The sequence below is a fragment of the Apus apus genome, chromosome 1 (assembly GCF_020740795.1).
Source record: "Apus apus isolate bApuApu2 chromosome 1, bApuApu2.pri.cur, whole genome shotgun sequence".
NCBI classification, from domain to species: Eukaryota; Metazoa; Chordata; class Aves; order Apodiformes; family Apodidae; genus Apus; species Apus apus.
Window position 1 is genome coordinate 157,915,832 of NC_067282.1, and position 14,859 is coordinate 157,930,690.

Here is a 14,859-nt window from a genome sequence, read left to right on the forward strand (position 1 = left end):
ATAATCCTCAAGGTGACTCCAAAAAGAAAAAGAAAGGTGTTACACTTTTTGTAAAGCACAAGGAAAGACTAAAGAGCTTTTCAAAAAAACCAGCCATATTCTGTTTATTCCTTGTAAAAGAAAAATGAGTAATGTCAATTTTTATCTTTCCCACTTTTCGAAGAATTGCAGAACAATAAATTATTTTAATTGAAAGAATAATGCCAAGGAATATCTCCTCCAAACTGGCTGTTAGGCAGTTGCTTTGAATAACCATTCTAACTCAGTTTTAAAATACCCTCCCTATCAGTTACTCAGTTTTTACTTTCTCTCATTCTATCATAATCCTTCTAATTTTCCTACTACCTACAGCATTCCAGGGAAGGCTGCACAAAATAAAAAATAGTACAACTTTTAAAAAGCTACACATAACACAAACACGTCCAGTCTTCTCTCTTTTGTAGGAATAAAGAAAAATAGCAGAAAACCTCAGCCCATTTCTTCCTTTTACTGATCACATTTAAGATACTCGTGATGCTGAATATTTTACCTCTCTCTCTCCCTCCATAAAACAAACTTCACTGAGCCAGGTAACAAACCAAGGTAAATCTGCAGTTTCCAAATAGCTCAAAATATGTTATCATTTTATCGCCAGCCTATGGTACAAGGAGAACCTGAATGAAATTAAATGAAAGGAGCTGGTATTTCAATCCAATTGTTTATTTTTCACAGAAACTGAACCCAGAAATGGGAATAGGTAGTTCTGAATTTTCACGGCATAGCAAGTGATAAGTCTCAGAGGGCTCCTGCCCACACATCCTGGGTTTTTTGCTGTTTGTTGCAAACAAATGATTGTAACTAGGGAAGAAGTGCCTGGTCTTGTGGGCAAAACCGAAGGGCCATGGACTCTTAATCCTGAGTCTTAACTGCACTCTATTGTGAGGCCTTGTTCAACTAACTCACTTTTTTGTGTCACATTCCTCATTTCTAACACTGGACAAGCATGTTTCCTTAGATGGCTCTTGTTAGGACTCATTAGGGCTTCTTCAGCACTTTCAGACAGATGCTTTGAAATTATGGAGTCATCGGAATGATCATTTTTTCCTCAGCAACGTGAGATGTGGTTTTCTTTAACAAAAGATAGAAAAGTCTGAAATGCAGGTTTCAAAAAAAAATCTCTACCTCAAAAAATAACTCAAACTTTTGATAACTACAAAGGCCAATTAAAAAATGCTGATGAGAATAAAACTTAAGGGAAAAAGCAATATTTATTAGAACATGCTAGAAGGCTACAAGCCTATTTAGCTTTTCTAAACAATAAGAAATTATTGAAAAACCCAACAAACTCAATTATAGATGATTTAATACATTAAAAAAATAATCCTCTTATTCAGAAACTACTGTTAATACATTTAATTCCTAAAAAGGAAAAAATAATTTTAAAGACTATTAATTTTCAAATAATTAGAAATAAGCTAAAAATTAAAATTAGAAAACACAGTAGGATTCAAATCCTGGTGTGATTAATGAGGTTGTTTTATTAACACCAGAACATAAGTCTAAATCTATAGCACTCAGCAACTGGTTAAGTTATTGCAAAAATATAATTTAGCGAAACAGAGAAATGATCCAATTGAAGAGACTTTCCTCAGTTATTGTACATCCAGTAGCAGGATCAAACATCTCTTCCAAACTTTCTATTGATTGCAAAGTAACATCAAATGGGAGCTGGAAAAACAGGAGAAATAAAACCAAATAATTTGAGTGTGTCCATATTAAAGTCATATTAAAGCCAGATTTCTGACTTAGAACCAATGAGTAAGTTAGAAGTACTCATTGCCTCAGTATAAATTTGTGGTTAACGACATCTCTTGCAGGCTTAGAAGGACATTTCTATGAACAGTCTTCCTCACAAAGTTTATCCTGATCATCCATAGGTGAAAAGAAGATATCAGACAAAAGCAGCAGAAACTATGAATAATTAATAATTTAGAAGGCCTTTCCTTACAGGAGAAGCTGAAAGAATTGAGTTAACTGTAAAAGGTGAAACAGGGCAATGATAAATTGGTTTGTATGTCCATTGGACATGGACGGGAACCATTTAGGTGATTTACATATGAAGATAAACTAACTAAAGGAAGAGAAGCTTGGAATGGGCTATCTAGGGAGGTTACTTTTTAGTGCAATTATTTTCTTTATAAATTTACTTTTAAGATTGGAACTCTCAAACACTATGCTTTATTATCTCCCTCAAAAACTTAGCTATTCATCAAATAGCTTTAAAACCAAGCTGGCTGATCAATTTTTATTCTTAAAACATGAACAGTCAAATAATTTTAAGTGAATAATTCAATAAAGATGCTTTTTTCCACTTAGAAATGTAATGCAGTGCTGAATCAAAAGCACGATAAGACACATGAACAGAAAAAAAAAGAGAGTCAGAGAAGCAGGAAGCATGATAGGAGTTAAAGCGTGACAGCTCAGAGAATGAGAAAACAAATACCCCAAATTAGAACTGACTTTGTCCAGTTAATTCACAAGAAGACAAGCAACATAAAAGTGTGTTGTGGGGATAGAGTTGTAAAACTACATAAAAGCAATGTATCTGCTGCCTTCTCCTGCATGCTTACAAACAAAGGGAATGTACTACCCATGAAGGATGTACATCATCCCACACTGAGCTTTCCACCTGTAGCCAAGGAGAATGAATAATGCACACACACAACTTATTTGGAAGACGGGAAATACTGCTTAGAAATATGCTACACATCATCAAGTGCTGAACACTCTGCAAGTTCTGCTGGCTTCAGAGAAGAATGGAGATACTCAGCTTCTTGAAGGACTAGGCTTCTCTTGCTCAACCAAAGCTTCCACATATAATAAGATCTTAGTTTGAAATCTCTGTCTCAAATGTTGACACATTTTAGCTTGTTGTGGCATTTAGCAGGAATAAAACAGAGCAGTTAACATCCTATCCCTACTGGAAGGACACCACTACATCTGCTCCCTCACTCTCATGGTAGACCCACAAATAGAAACAGGCAAAGTAAAGAGGCATTCAGGAGAATTTAAAATAAGTCCAGGAGGTCCATGTGATTCTCTGAACACTCAGCTATACGTTTCCCTAGATATCTGTCAGATCTCTACTTTGTAAGATATTTCAGTGGGACTGTGAGCAGTACAGCTTTGCAGAATGAATGTCTGTGTATTTTGATGCACTGATACAGAGTGAGTGAGTGAGTGAGTGAGTGAGTGAGTGAGTGAGTGAGTGAGTGAGTGAGTGAGTGAGTGAGTGAGGAGTGAGTGATATGAAGGTCTGGGTTCATTTTGGAGAGACCTTCAGGATGGTTGACAAGGAAATGCAAGAAAGGTGCAATATGTATAAAAGGGAAGTATTACTCCTAGGTACTGGGCTGCAGGTTGCACAGGGCTGCATTACAGATTCTCTCTTCTGTAATAGGCTACTAGCCAAAATGTTCCCAGATAAAACTCAGGATTCTCTCCTGATAGGAAGAGCTGACTGGAAAACAATAGTGCAGTGGATCGTCATTCCATTCTCATCCCATTGTGAACAATTGCAAGCAAGATAGTTGAGGAGTAGTTGGGGGGTCGATATGTTACAGTGGATTCCAAAATCTTCGTTGGAGTTCTTGAGCCCTGGCAATTGTGATCCTCTCCCGATCCCCCTCTGGTGGCTGAGAACCCTGAACACTGCTGCTTCCCGCTAAGGGCAGTGCCCATAGTCTCCTCTGGGATACAGACCACAACTAGATAATAAGATGAATACAGCAGCATGGACAAAAAATGGCATGCTGTCTCTAAGGATGTGTTATGGGCAAGGCAGAGAAAATGAAAGAAAATAGAAGGAAAGCCTGAAAAAAAAACAGGGATGGAAGAAAATTGCATTTGGCAACTGCATTATGGAAATTCACTGAAGTCTGTGTAAACAATGATGAGAGAATAGTGGATAACACAGATGGGCCCATTTTGAGTAAGATTCATTTTTAATACACTTTTGTATGTGTAAAAAGGAGACTCTAATGAACAGCGAAGATAGTCGCAGTTTGTAATCATGTATATTGGTATTTTATTTGTAAAGATGAAGAAAAAATACCTGAAACAGCCCCAAAATGTATGAGAAAAAAAATTGAAAGATACTTTGTGGTATAATCCATGTTTCAGGTTATCTGAACAATTGTTTTATTTTAGAAAATATATTTTTACTATTAATAAGAATACCATACCTGAGTTAATGGCAAGGACAGGGCTGGAGCACCAGACAGCAGTGCTTTGACTTCAGACAAACAGCTTTTAGCCATTTCCTGAAGATACAAAAAAAGAAAACACTAATGCTCTACTCTCAGCCTCCTCTGACAAGCTAACAGATGGCTTGGCTTTACAAAATTTTTCAGAACAATCAAGTTTTAGCTCATTCTAGTTGAATTCACAGTAAAATAAAACTGAGCTGATGAATATAATTTTTATGCAACACAAATAGTTGTGTCTGCTGTAGAAATACAGGTGCCCAAACCTTGCAGTTTCTCCTGAGGCAAAATTGCCCGACTCAGGTATGAATCCAGTAAGCAAGCACACTTCTGGTACCTGTTTACTGAAGACATTCTAAATAGTCTAATGAGATTATATTTATACATGTATAATGCATGGGATGTTAATCTTATTAGTATTCTAAACATTGCTTTTCCAATTACTGACATGTATTAATGAAAGTCTGAGCAAAACCCTTCAGGTAATCAGAACCACCCTCTAAAGGACAGCTCTGTCTGCCCTCCTGAAAACACTGTGACTGGCCAAAACATCATTTGTTCTCCAAGCTGGTCAAAATACAGCCTTGTAATAATGGCACAGTGCACAATTGTCACTGTTTCACAGCATCCATCAGACAAAATGACAGCCTCTACATCATTAATCATTTCATATAATAGATATAAAGAGAATCCTGTCACATGATAAATGTCTCCCACTTTGAAAATAAACGTCTATTTTGCCTTGGCATTTATCAAGCAGCAGTTATGCAGTGGCAACATTCTATTCCAATGACATTATCTCAAACAGACCACATGGAAAATTCTGAAATTACAGTTTTTTTGTGTGTATGTGCGGGGAGTCACTTGGTTGCAGACCATATTCAATGTGGCTAATAAAAAGAAAATAAGAAAGTGGCATAGAGAAAATGAAAATGAATTAACTGCCAGTTTAGTCCTGTTTCAATAATGTTATTAGAAGGTTCTGATTTCAGAACCATCACTGCCCATTTTACATTGAAGATGTGTAACAGATTTTTTAAAAGCATTTTTCAGTTGATGGCCATGCTAATTTAACACTATGCCAAGCATTTTCGGGTGTAAATTAATATAAATTACTCTTCAATTTTCAAATCTATGTACCTGAAGATGTAGCCTTTATTTTCAAGTGGAAGGTTGAAGATGCCTGATATTTTTGTAAAGTGACAAGCGATATATAAGGAAAAGAATGAAAAGTGAAAATACTTCAACATTTCTTGAAAAGGGTGAGGGAAGTTTAATCCTCTATGTCTGCCTTCCAAGTTACCTGTCATTTATTTCCCTAAAACAGATGTTGTAAATAAAAGACTGTCAGACATATTTAAAAGCAGAGCTATTTTAACTTACTTCTGTTTTTTCATCAAGATGCATTTTTGCAACAGTCACTTCAGCGTTTTTTGAAGGAATTATTTTCAAGGTTTCACTTTCTTCAAGAAAACTTGTAGGTTCTGAAGCCGAGGACAAGCTTTTAGAACTCAGCATCATTTCAACTTCCTGCTTCAGATTAGATAATTTCTCCCGTAAAGAAATAATTCTGAACGAACACAAGGTTTTACATTACTAATATTATAAAACATTTGTTCTTGCCATGTTATAGTTAAGCTGCCCTAGCTTTTAGTATGTATTGATTAGCTTCTATGTTTTCTTTCATTTCAAGACTGATCTCAGAATTTTAGAAAAAGAAGTTTTCCATTAAAGAAAGTGGAAATGTGGAATGCAGTAGTTTTTTGCATTAAAAATGGTAAGAAGAAGCATTTTAAGTATGCCTTTCTAAGAAAATATTTTTTCATCCAACCAGCACAAGGTGGGCTGACAACTTAAGTGGCAGGGGCTGCAACTCTTCTTGGCCTTTTATTCCTTGCCCTCCACCTGCTCAGCAATTCCAAAAAAAATACCAAAAAAAAAAGGATATAAATTAAGGGCTGAGTCTGGGGCTACACCTGAGAAAAATTATTACATGCTGAGAGCTGTAATATGGGATGGAGAAAGCCGCTGATCCAATGAGGGAATGGGATTGCTGCTTAGATTTGCTAGCGTTTTCTTATGTTGCTATGCCAGGGTAATGTAATTAGCATGTGTTACTCAGTTCTTTTGAGAATCAAAGCTGAAATGTGAATGTGTTGAAAAGGCATATGATGAATGGGTTTAGTGCTGTGTACAACATCTTACAGTCTGTGTAGTGCATAATCTCTGACAAGTTAAAATGTATGCTTTTAAAGACTTGGAGCTCTTTGATATTGTGTGCTTTATTTTCTCTCATCCTAAATGGTTGACTGATCTTTAACATAGCATGAAATAACAGGATAAAGTCAGTGACTATTTACCTAGCCAATGGAATCCACAAGTAGCCTGAAAACACAGACATTGAGCTGAAAATCTTGATGTTGCTCATCTTGACGGGCTTTGTATTGTAAGCATAAAGCAGCAAAACCTGTAGAAGATGGGGTAGGTAAGCTACAATGTAGTACAGTTCAGTAGACCTGAGCATTTTCAGTGATACTACATTACAGTAACTATCAAATACATTGTACTGATGAAGACTTAGAGAACTGGCTTTCAAAAAAGTGAGGAATGTCACTTCATATAAATTTGTACTGTACTCAGTTGTTATAGGTGTTAAAACAATTTAAGAATGGATATAATTTATATTAGTTTAAAATTAGTTATACCCTATAGAGTCACCATCAAAATCCTAGTCTTGTCCTGATCCCGGTCAATCAATCCCACTTATGCTCATCTCCAAAGTGACAACTTCAGGTAGGCTGAACAGAAAGCTTTTACTGAATTTCCAAAGGTCCTATGTAATAAGTTACATTGGCTTGTGCCCCCCTGTCATCATAGTAAGTTTAAATCCATGAAATGCACATAACTCACCAATCTAATAAAGCTGTACCAGTATAAGAGTACAAGAAAATGAAATAGAAAGTTCTCACCTTTAACTGAATAAATTTGCTACAATAATTGAAAATATGCTTCTGTATAGGCAACTGAACATTATATAGAGAATGTCTGGAATATGGCATTCGTATACTAGTCTCTGGGTCTGTAAGGTCATGCTAAAATAGCCTGCAAAACTATATTGAAGAGTACATTATTTGCACTAACTTCACAGAGCTTCTATCAGCCTACTGATAAGAGATGAAAAGGGTCTAGTAAAAGTTTTAACACTGATCTGCTATGTCAAAAAGTTGGAAGATCATGGACTTCTATTGCAGTAGCAGACATTTTACCTACATCCTATTCCTTATCTAAAAATAATTTTAAAAATTCATGTCCTAGTCACTTGCTTTCCTGCAACTCTCCAATCTCTCTCATTTTTCATGTTTACTCCAATGGCTTAGGGAAATAATGTTTACAAAAACCCATGTTCCCTGTATATGTATGTCTTTGCTTTTCTAACAGCCTCTCACCAGTGTTGTGTGAATGTTATTGGTCAGCTCTAACCAAACCTAACAGAGTTAAGAAGCTTGAGAAAGGGGCCCATGTGAACCTCACAAGGTTCAACAAGAGCAAGTGCAAGGTCCTGCATCTGGGTCTGGGCTACCTCCAATATCAATACAGGCTGGGGGATGTGGGGACTGAGAGAAGCCCTACAGAAAAGGACTTAGGGGTACTGGTGGATGAAAAGCTGGACATAAGCTGGCAATGTGTGCCTGCAGCCCAGAAGGCCAATCATACACTTGGCTGCATCAAAAGAAATGTGATTTTCAGAAGGTCAGGGGAAGTTACTGTGTCCCTTTACTCTGCTCTGGTGAGACCCCACCTGCAGTTCCAGCTCTGGAGTCCTCAGTGCAGGAAAGATACGGAGCTCTTGGAGCTGGTCCAGAGGAGAGCCACAAAAATTATGAGGGGGCTGGAGCAACCCTCCTGTGAGGAAAGGCTGAGAGAGTTAGGGTTGTTCTCTGGGGAGACTTCATTGCAGCCTTTCTATACTTAAAGGGGGCTTAGAAGAAAGATGAGGACAAACTTTTTAGTAGAGCCTGTTGTGACAGGACAAAGGGTGATGGTTTAAACTAAAACAGGGTAGATTTAGATTAGATATAAGGAAGAAATATTTTACAATAAGGGTGGTGAAACACTGGCACAGGTTGCCCAGAGAGGTGGTAAATGCCCCATCCCTGGAAACATTCAAGGTCAGGTTGGATGGGGCACTGAGCAACCTGACCTAGTTGGAGATGTCCCTGCTAACTGCAGGGGAGTAGACTAAATGATGATTAGAGGTCCCTTCTAACCCAAAATATTCTATGATTCTAAGACCTCAAGGACCTGCAAAAGACATGAATGCAACATAGCCTCAAAGCTCTGTATAGTGAACAACTATCTTTTTGGCCTGCTACCAAAAACCCATCAGGGCATTCTGTTTGTCCTGCATAGCAGTTTTGTGGCAGAGTAAATCTGTAGCTCCCTGCTGTCCAGCTTGCCAATCAGCATAGGTATAATTAAATTAAAAGCTGATCAGTCAGAGCACAAATATTAATTGGAAATGAGACTTAATTTGTTCCAATACCTAAGGAGCTGCTTTGGTGTAGTTATACCTTAGTCTCTGTATCGTTTGATGGCTTTGCCAGAGAAGGAATGTACCACTGAATATTAATTTCCTTATTTGAAGCATTTGCTGCCCTGCTCTCTGTCTGACCGTCTGCTTCTGTGACGACAGGAGCTGGAGAAGCTGTTCTCACATGTGGCATCCTTGATGAAATTTCAGTAACTTCAAGAGACATCTGAAACACAAAAGAAAATTTTAAATTGTATTTTCTCGAGTGTAACATACAGAATCTGTTCTAATCTAATGCCTACTAAAATCAGAATGACTTAGTTAGATAAATGGGCGATTTTAAAAGGTGTCCCTTTTACCAAGTTAAAGCTTTTAAAAGTTCACATGATTAAACATTTCTAAAGGTAATGCAAAGGACCATTGGACTGACTTAGAGACACCTACAATAGCATTAACTGTTACATTTGACTTGTTTTCCTTATAGCATTGTGTTTTTGCTAAAAGATCTTATTTAACATGCTGACCATACAAAACTGGTGTTGAAAAAGGGATTTGTCTGCTATACATATTAATAATTCAAATAGTAAACTGAATGCTAGACTGTTTTGTTTATGTTTACTTATTTGTTTTCTCATTAGTCGTGCAACTATCAAGGGGTGATATCGACTGAAAATTCAGTCATTTAGTTTGTGAGGATTTGTCCTATGTTGTATCTACTAAAATATATACAGAATATTAGCAGGCTATCCATCAAATCATTACTGTTTGGCCACCATTTACTGGGGAAGCAATGGGGGCATATTGTCAACCAACACTCCTTCATGAATAAAAACTTTTTAAAAAATTGTAAAATATTTGATTTAGAGGCTGAACTGTGCTATACCAGTTATATTTTTAAGTGTTTCGCAAGGAATGGGAGGCCAAACAGTGACAGTCTGGGAGAATGCTGAAGCTATTTGAAAAGCTTGTTAGTGCCTCCATCATTGTTTGCAAAATGTGGATTCTGGAAACAGCTGCCTGAAGAGTTAGTTTCTTTTTAATGTTCATTGCTGAAAGAAACTGGAGAATTTTACCCACTTTATTTTCAGAAAATACAGCCCATGACTGATACAGGGCAGTAAATCCGGCTGAATGGAGATGGATTTTTCACAGTGACATAATCTTACTTCATAAAGCCAGTTCCCATCCAACATCAAAATGTGGTAGAAGTGGGATGTGGGAAACTGTTCTTTCCTTCCCCACATAAAGATGAAGTCATGCATTCGAGCATATGGATGAACCTTCAGGTCTGGGACAATTAGCTGGCGATGATAGATATCACACAGACTCTAAACGTTGAGGCAGTGTAACAGTGGCCGTAACCCATGGTATGCCAAGAGCTGTGCATGGATCACCCACCTACCACAAGGATCTTCTACCTTCAGGATCTTACTCTGTAGTTTTTGCAATATATCACCCACTATCTTGCTAGGATGAGGAGTGAACCAAATTATGAGAAAACACATATATGGAGGAGGTGAGAACAACCTAATTTATGCCATGTCCCTGAACTAGACCTCTTGAAAGTCCATTTTAAGATATATAAAAATATATAAAAATCTAAATAAATGTGTGGTATGTTTTCTTTTTCACTGAACTGCATCTTTTGTTATTTACATCATATTGAATCTTTTTGAGGAAGGTAATTACAACTGCTCTTGTCAAGCTGGAGGGCTGCTGAATTACATACATAAATATTTATTTGTTCAACTTTCTCATAAGCCTGAAAACAGCAAACTGCCTTAGTTGAGTGTTTCCAATCCTACGTACTATCATGGAGTGGAACAAAAAACAAGAATGCAAAATGTTACAGGGCACATGATTTTAATTATAGCCTCCTTAATGTAATTTGGATGCTTTGTTCAGCAGAGCTGAAAAAACTTCAGGAGTCAAAAATCAAATTACAAAGACACATGTAACCAAAATGACCTTGCACATAAAAATCCTGCTTTCAAAAATTCTGTCTTTTTGCATTTTTAAAAATCCCAGTATGAATTACAGTAATTTTTTAAAAATCACTTACACAGCTTTCTGAATAGTTAAAGCTTCTAAAAATGTTGTGATAAAAATCAATGAAGCTTAGAATTAAAAAAAAAGTAAGAGCTTTATGCTTGTTAGCTGTCTACAACAGTGAAGTTAACACATGATTATGCAGCTTGCACCTGTCATGAACATGACAGTGAGCTCTGAAGCTTATTATTCTAGGACAGTGTAATACTAATTATGTCAAAAGAAGAGCAGACAGAGTAAAATAATTTTTGATATATGATGGCTGTTATAAATGTCACATACCATATATTTACAATTTATTCAGTGGCACAGTCAGCTCTTTGTTGGGAAATGAGTAATGATATGCTGTCCAACACTGCAGAAAGTTCACCAACTCTAGAAGAGCTACTTTCACAAAAGTATTTTAATACATTTTTATAAAGTAACAAGTTCTCACCCCTCAAGGCTTCCCTGACTCCATCCAACACTGAACAAAATAGGTTAAAAAAAAACAACCATAGAGAGTAACCTGTCATTTTAATTTTTTAGTATTAGGATAATTATTAATGTAAGAAGTGGGATGGAGAAACTTTGAAGACAATTATTTTTACATTTAATCTTCAAAGAGTTTTACTACTCAATATTCAATACATATGCCATGGCCAGCATAGTCTCCAGAATTCCAATTCAAGATTTCTCTGAGTAATGTAGTCTGAGCTGCCTATGTTTGAAAGCTCAAATAGGCTGTTCCAAAGCCAGAGATCTGAAAAGATTGATTTTCTAGTTTTATGATAATCAGTGAAAAAAAATGGCACACAGGCCTTCAATAAATTTTGAGAGAATATAGACTATATTTTTTAATAATGTTTTAATTACAGACCAAATTAACAACATAGAGGCTTGTGCATACAAATTACAAAGCAGATATCAGAACATTTTTGATGTGAAACATGGAGATCTACAAGATTAGAAGCCTTAGTCCTACCAAATCACATAGTCAATTTCATTAACTAATAATGAAACTTTCTTAAATATCATTCTGCTTTCCAGGGTTTAAATATACTGGGCATGGGGTAGAGATAATATTTGCAGGAATGAATAACACAAGGATATTTGCATTTGTTAGCTATATCCTTCTCTGCTTGCACAGAATTTAGGTTTTTCACCCAAAAAAACCCTCTGCATAATGCATTCCTTTTTCTATAGTGCTCTCAGAAATATCATCATTGCAACTAGAAATAACATGAGTTAAATATAAGTATAAAACATATTATTGAAACATCAGAAAGAAAACAAGTACCTTTGGAGAACTAGCTGGACTACCAAGTGGCAATTCTGCATCATGTAGCTCTTCTGGGAAATTCTCAAGACAACACACTGAATATTCAAGCAAATGGTTTTTAAGAAAGGAATGCATTTCTGCTATGCGTAGAACAATCCCTGAGTCAAAAACAGAACTAAGGTGTCCATCTCTTGCAGAACATGATCGAGGTCCTGAGTTAGGGGCAGCTTTGAAAAGAGATTTTTGTTCCATCATCATTTGCCATTAAAAATGAAACTTTCTACATCTACTCATTATTCATATATCTTGAAAATACAGTAAAATCTTTAAATTTATTCAATATCAAATAAATGTATTTCCAACAATTACACTCAATGTCCTTAAACATTACTAGGTTATGCAATTTGTATTGCAATTTTTCACTGGATATCTGATAATGAAACATGCTCTGTTGAGACTTTATAAAGTATCATAAAAATGAGAGGTGCAGTTTTGAGGTTTGAGTACTTAAATTTAGATGTGTAAGCACCATTATGTTCACTAGATGTCTAAGCACCCACTAGAATAAACACATATTTATTCAATACAGTCAAAAGCAGTTCTAAGAGCTCTTAAGACCCTAATTAAGAGCACTAGTGGCTGATCAGCTGAGTCGCTCCCTAGGCCCCATTGCTGGTAACTACAGCTGAGACATACGTGCATATTTTGACACCTGCTTCTAGATTCTTTACTGCCCTTAAAAGTTCTGTGGTGAAGTAGAATACTTCCCTTTCATCTGGTGCTACAAAGAAAAATCCCAATTAGTCTTTTCAGAGTTGCTAAGTTCCTTTCTAGGCAGCACAGTACAATCTAGTTCCGTTCTCACTTACCAGGTCATCACTTGTATGTCCAGCAGCTGGGCATCAGATGTAGATGCATAGTACTAGGGCCCTGAAATCAATGGATTCTTACTCTGTTTGGAAGGTCCTATCTATTAGCATCCTTTGTTTACAGTGAAATCAACTAAAAATAACATCTGGGGTTTTAGTCAAAACACACCCAATATGCTGAGACCTTCCATTTCCACTCAGTTCCCACAAACAGGCCCCCAGTCAACAAATTTATTTCTGAGGTGACTTAAGTCTGATGTACGTAGAACTAAAAGCAAATATAATTAATTTTAAAACATGTTTCCAATATAGCTACAGCAATTAAGTTTTGAGGAATGATTTTCCTGGTATCATGAAGGCTTATGAATAATTATGGAAAAAAGGTGGTAACATCCTCATTTACAATGCCTGTAAACAGACATAAATCTTGATTTCAGTGAAGATTTTTTCACATTTATACAATTTAAAGGAATTCTAAAATAAGACTATCTCAGATGATGGCCTTTTAATATGATAGTGTTGGCCCTCAGGAACAATATCTCAATTACAGCAGTTTTCTAGAAGGAAAAAAAAATAATCATACCAAATAGAGGATTTGTGTTATAAAGCCTTTTTAAATAAATGTGGTAGCGAATTAAGTGAATCCATGTTATTGTCTCTTTCTTCTGGCTGGCAAGACTTTCTGTTCCTTCACTTTGGCTCTGCTCGTCCTGTATGATTTGTTTGTTTTCAGTAGAAGAGGTTTTGGGACTTTCAGAGACAACACTGTATCCACCTGCAAATCCAGTAACAGTTCAAGAATAAACATTAATTGAATGGTTGCAATTCAAAAAAACCTTCTGCATTGTGTTGGAACTGATCTGTAACTAAAAATGTAACTTCTGAACCTGGTTATGTTTTTCATAAGAGGAAAATTCCTACTATCATGCTTTAATATTAGTTGATCTAGTAAAGAAAATATTTCTCAGATCTTGGCCAGGAATCTGACTGGTCATTGCAAGAAGCAAAGAGGGGTAGTGAGCAAGGTACTCTCTCTTTGTCTCTCTAAATTTAAAGATAATCCCATTATTTCTATACAAATATTTACTAAATGGAAACAATACTAGGAATCATCAGTCATAAGTATAGCAGCTGAACTTTCCAGTTATATTGACCTGAACTCAGAAGAGTTAGGTACTCTGAAATATTTACTGCTGGCTTTGATCCAGTCCCTTTTAGATATTAAGCACATTATCAATAGAATGTGTTCCTGACTATGAACTAAAAAAACCCACCTTTTTTGGTGCTGCCTAAAAGTTATGCTTATGCAAAAAGAGGAAAATAAATTTCAGTGCAGTTATCTCTACATCACTGCTTATATTCAAATTGTTTCCCACTGTATTAGTACATGGTGCTCTCAAAAGCCTGCACAATTCTGCTGTTTCTCATTGTGAACTGAAAAAAGACATTATGTTCCAGTAATCCCTAATAGTAAACTTTCAGCAAAAAATTGTGTGCTTCTACAAAATCTGAATGTCTCCATTATTCCTGATACTTCATTGTCAATTCTAAAAACAAAATTTATTTAAAATGGCCACACTGTTTATAGATTACACTTTAACAATGTGTTTCACTAATATTTTTACAGAAAATATTTAGTATGCTGTGCTGATCATTTCCATTTCATTTTACTTTTATATATTTTGGCCTAATATTGCTTTTCTACATTTTCTTTTCTTCTTTGTGTTGCCTAACAGAACTATCAGGAGAAACACCTGCTGCATTTGCTAAAAGAAAAAAAATTATCTGCAATTATAAGCAATGGAGCTGGTACAAAATGATCAGATTGATGGAAAGTCTTAGCATACAACACTTCTTTTCATAAACCAATCAAAACACATATGTTTAAACACTGTACAGTAAGCA

The 14,859-nt window shown here is 36.0% G+C and overlaps 1 protein-coding gene across 1 annotated transcript in view; it reads right to left on the reverse strand.

The window, feature by feature from the left end:
• Positions 1-1,506: 1,506 nt before the first annotated feature.
• Positions 1,507-14,859, reverse strand: part of CFAP54 (cilia and flagella associated protein 54) — a 109,889-nt gene continuing 96,536 nt past the window's right edge. Inside the window, 7 exon segments of the mRNA XM_051621259.1 lie at positions 1,507-1,707; positions 4,224-4,301; positions 5,628-5,814; positions 6,605-6,711; positions 8,816-9,001; positions 12,104-12,312; positions 13,538-13,729. Coding sequence (XP_051477219.1) covers positions 1,588-1,707; positions 4,224-4,301; positions 5,628-5,814; positions 6,605-6,711; positions 8,816-9,001; positions 12,104-12,312; positions 13,538-13,729 — 1,079 coding nt within the window. The 3' untranslated portion in view covers positions 1,507-1,587.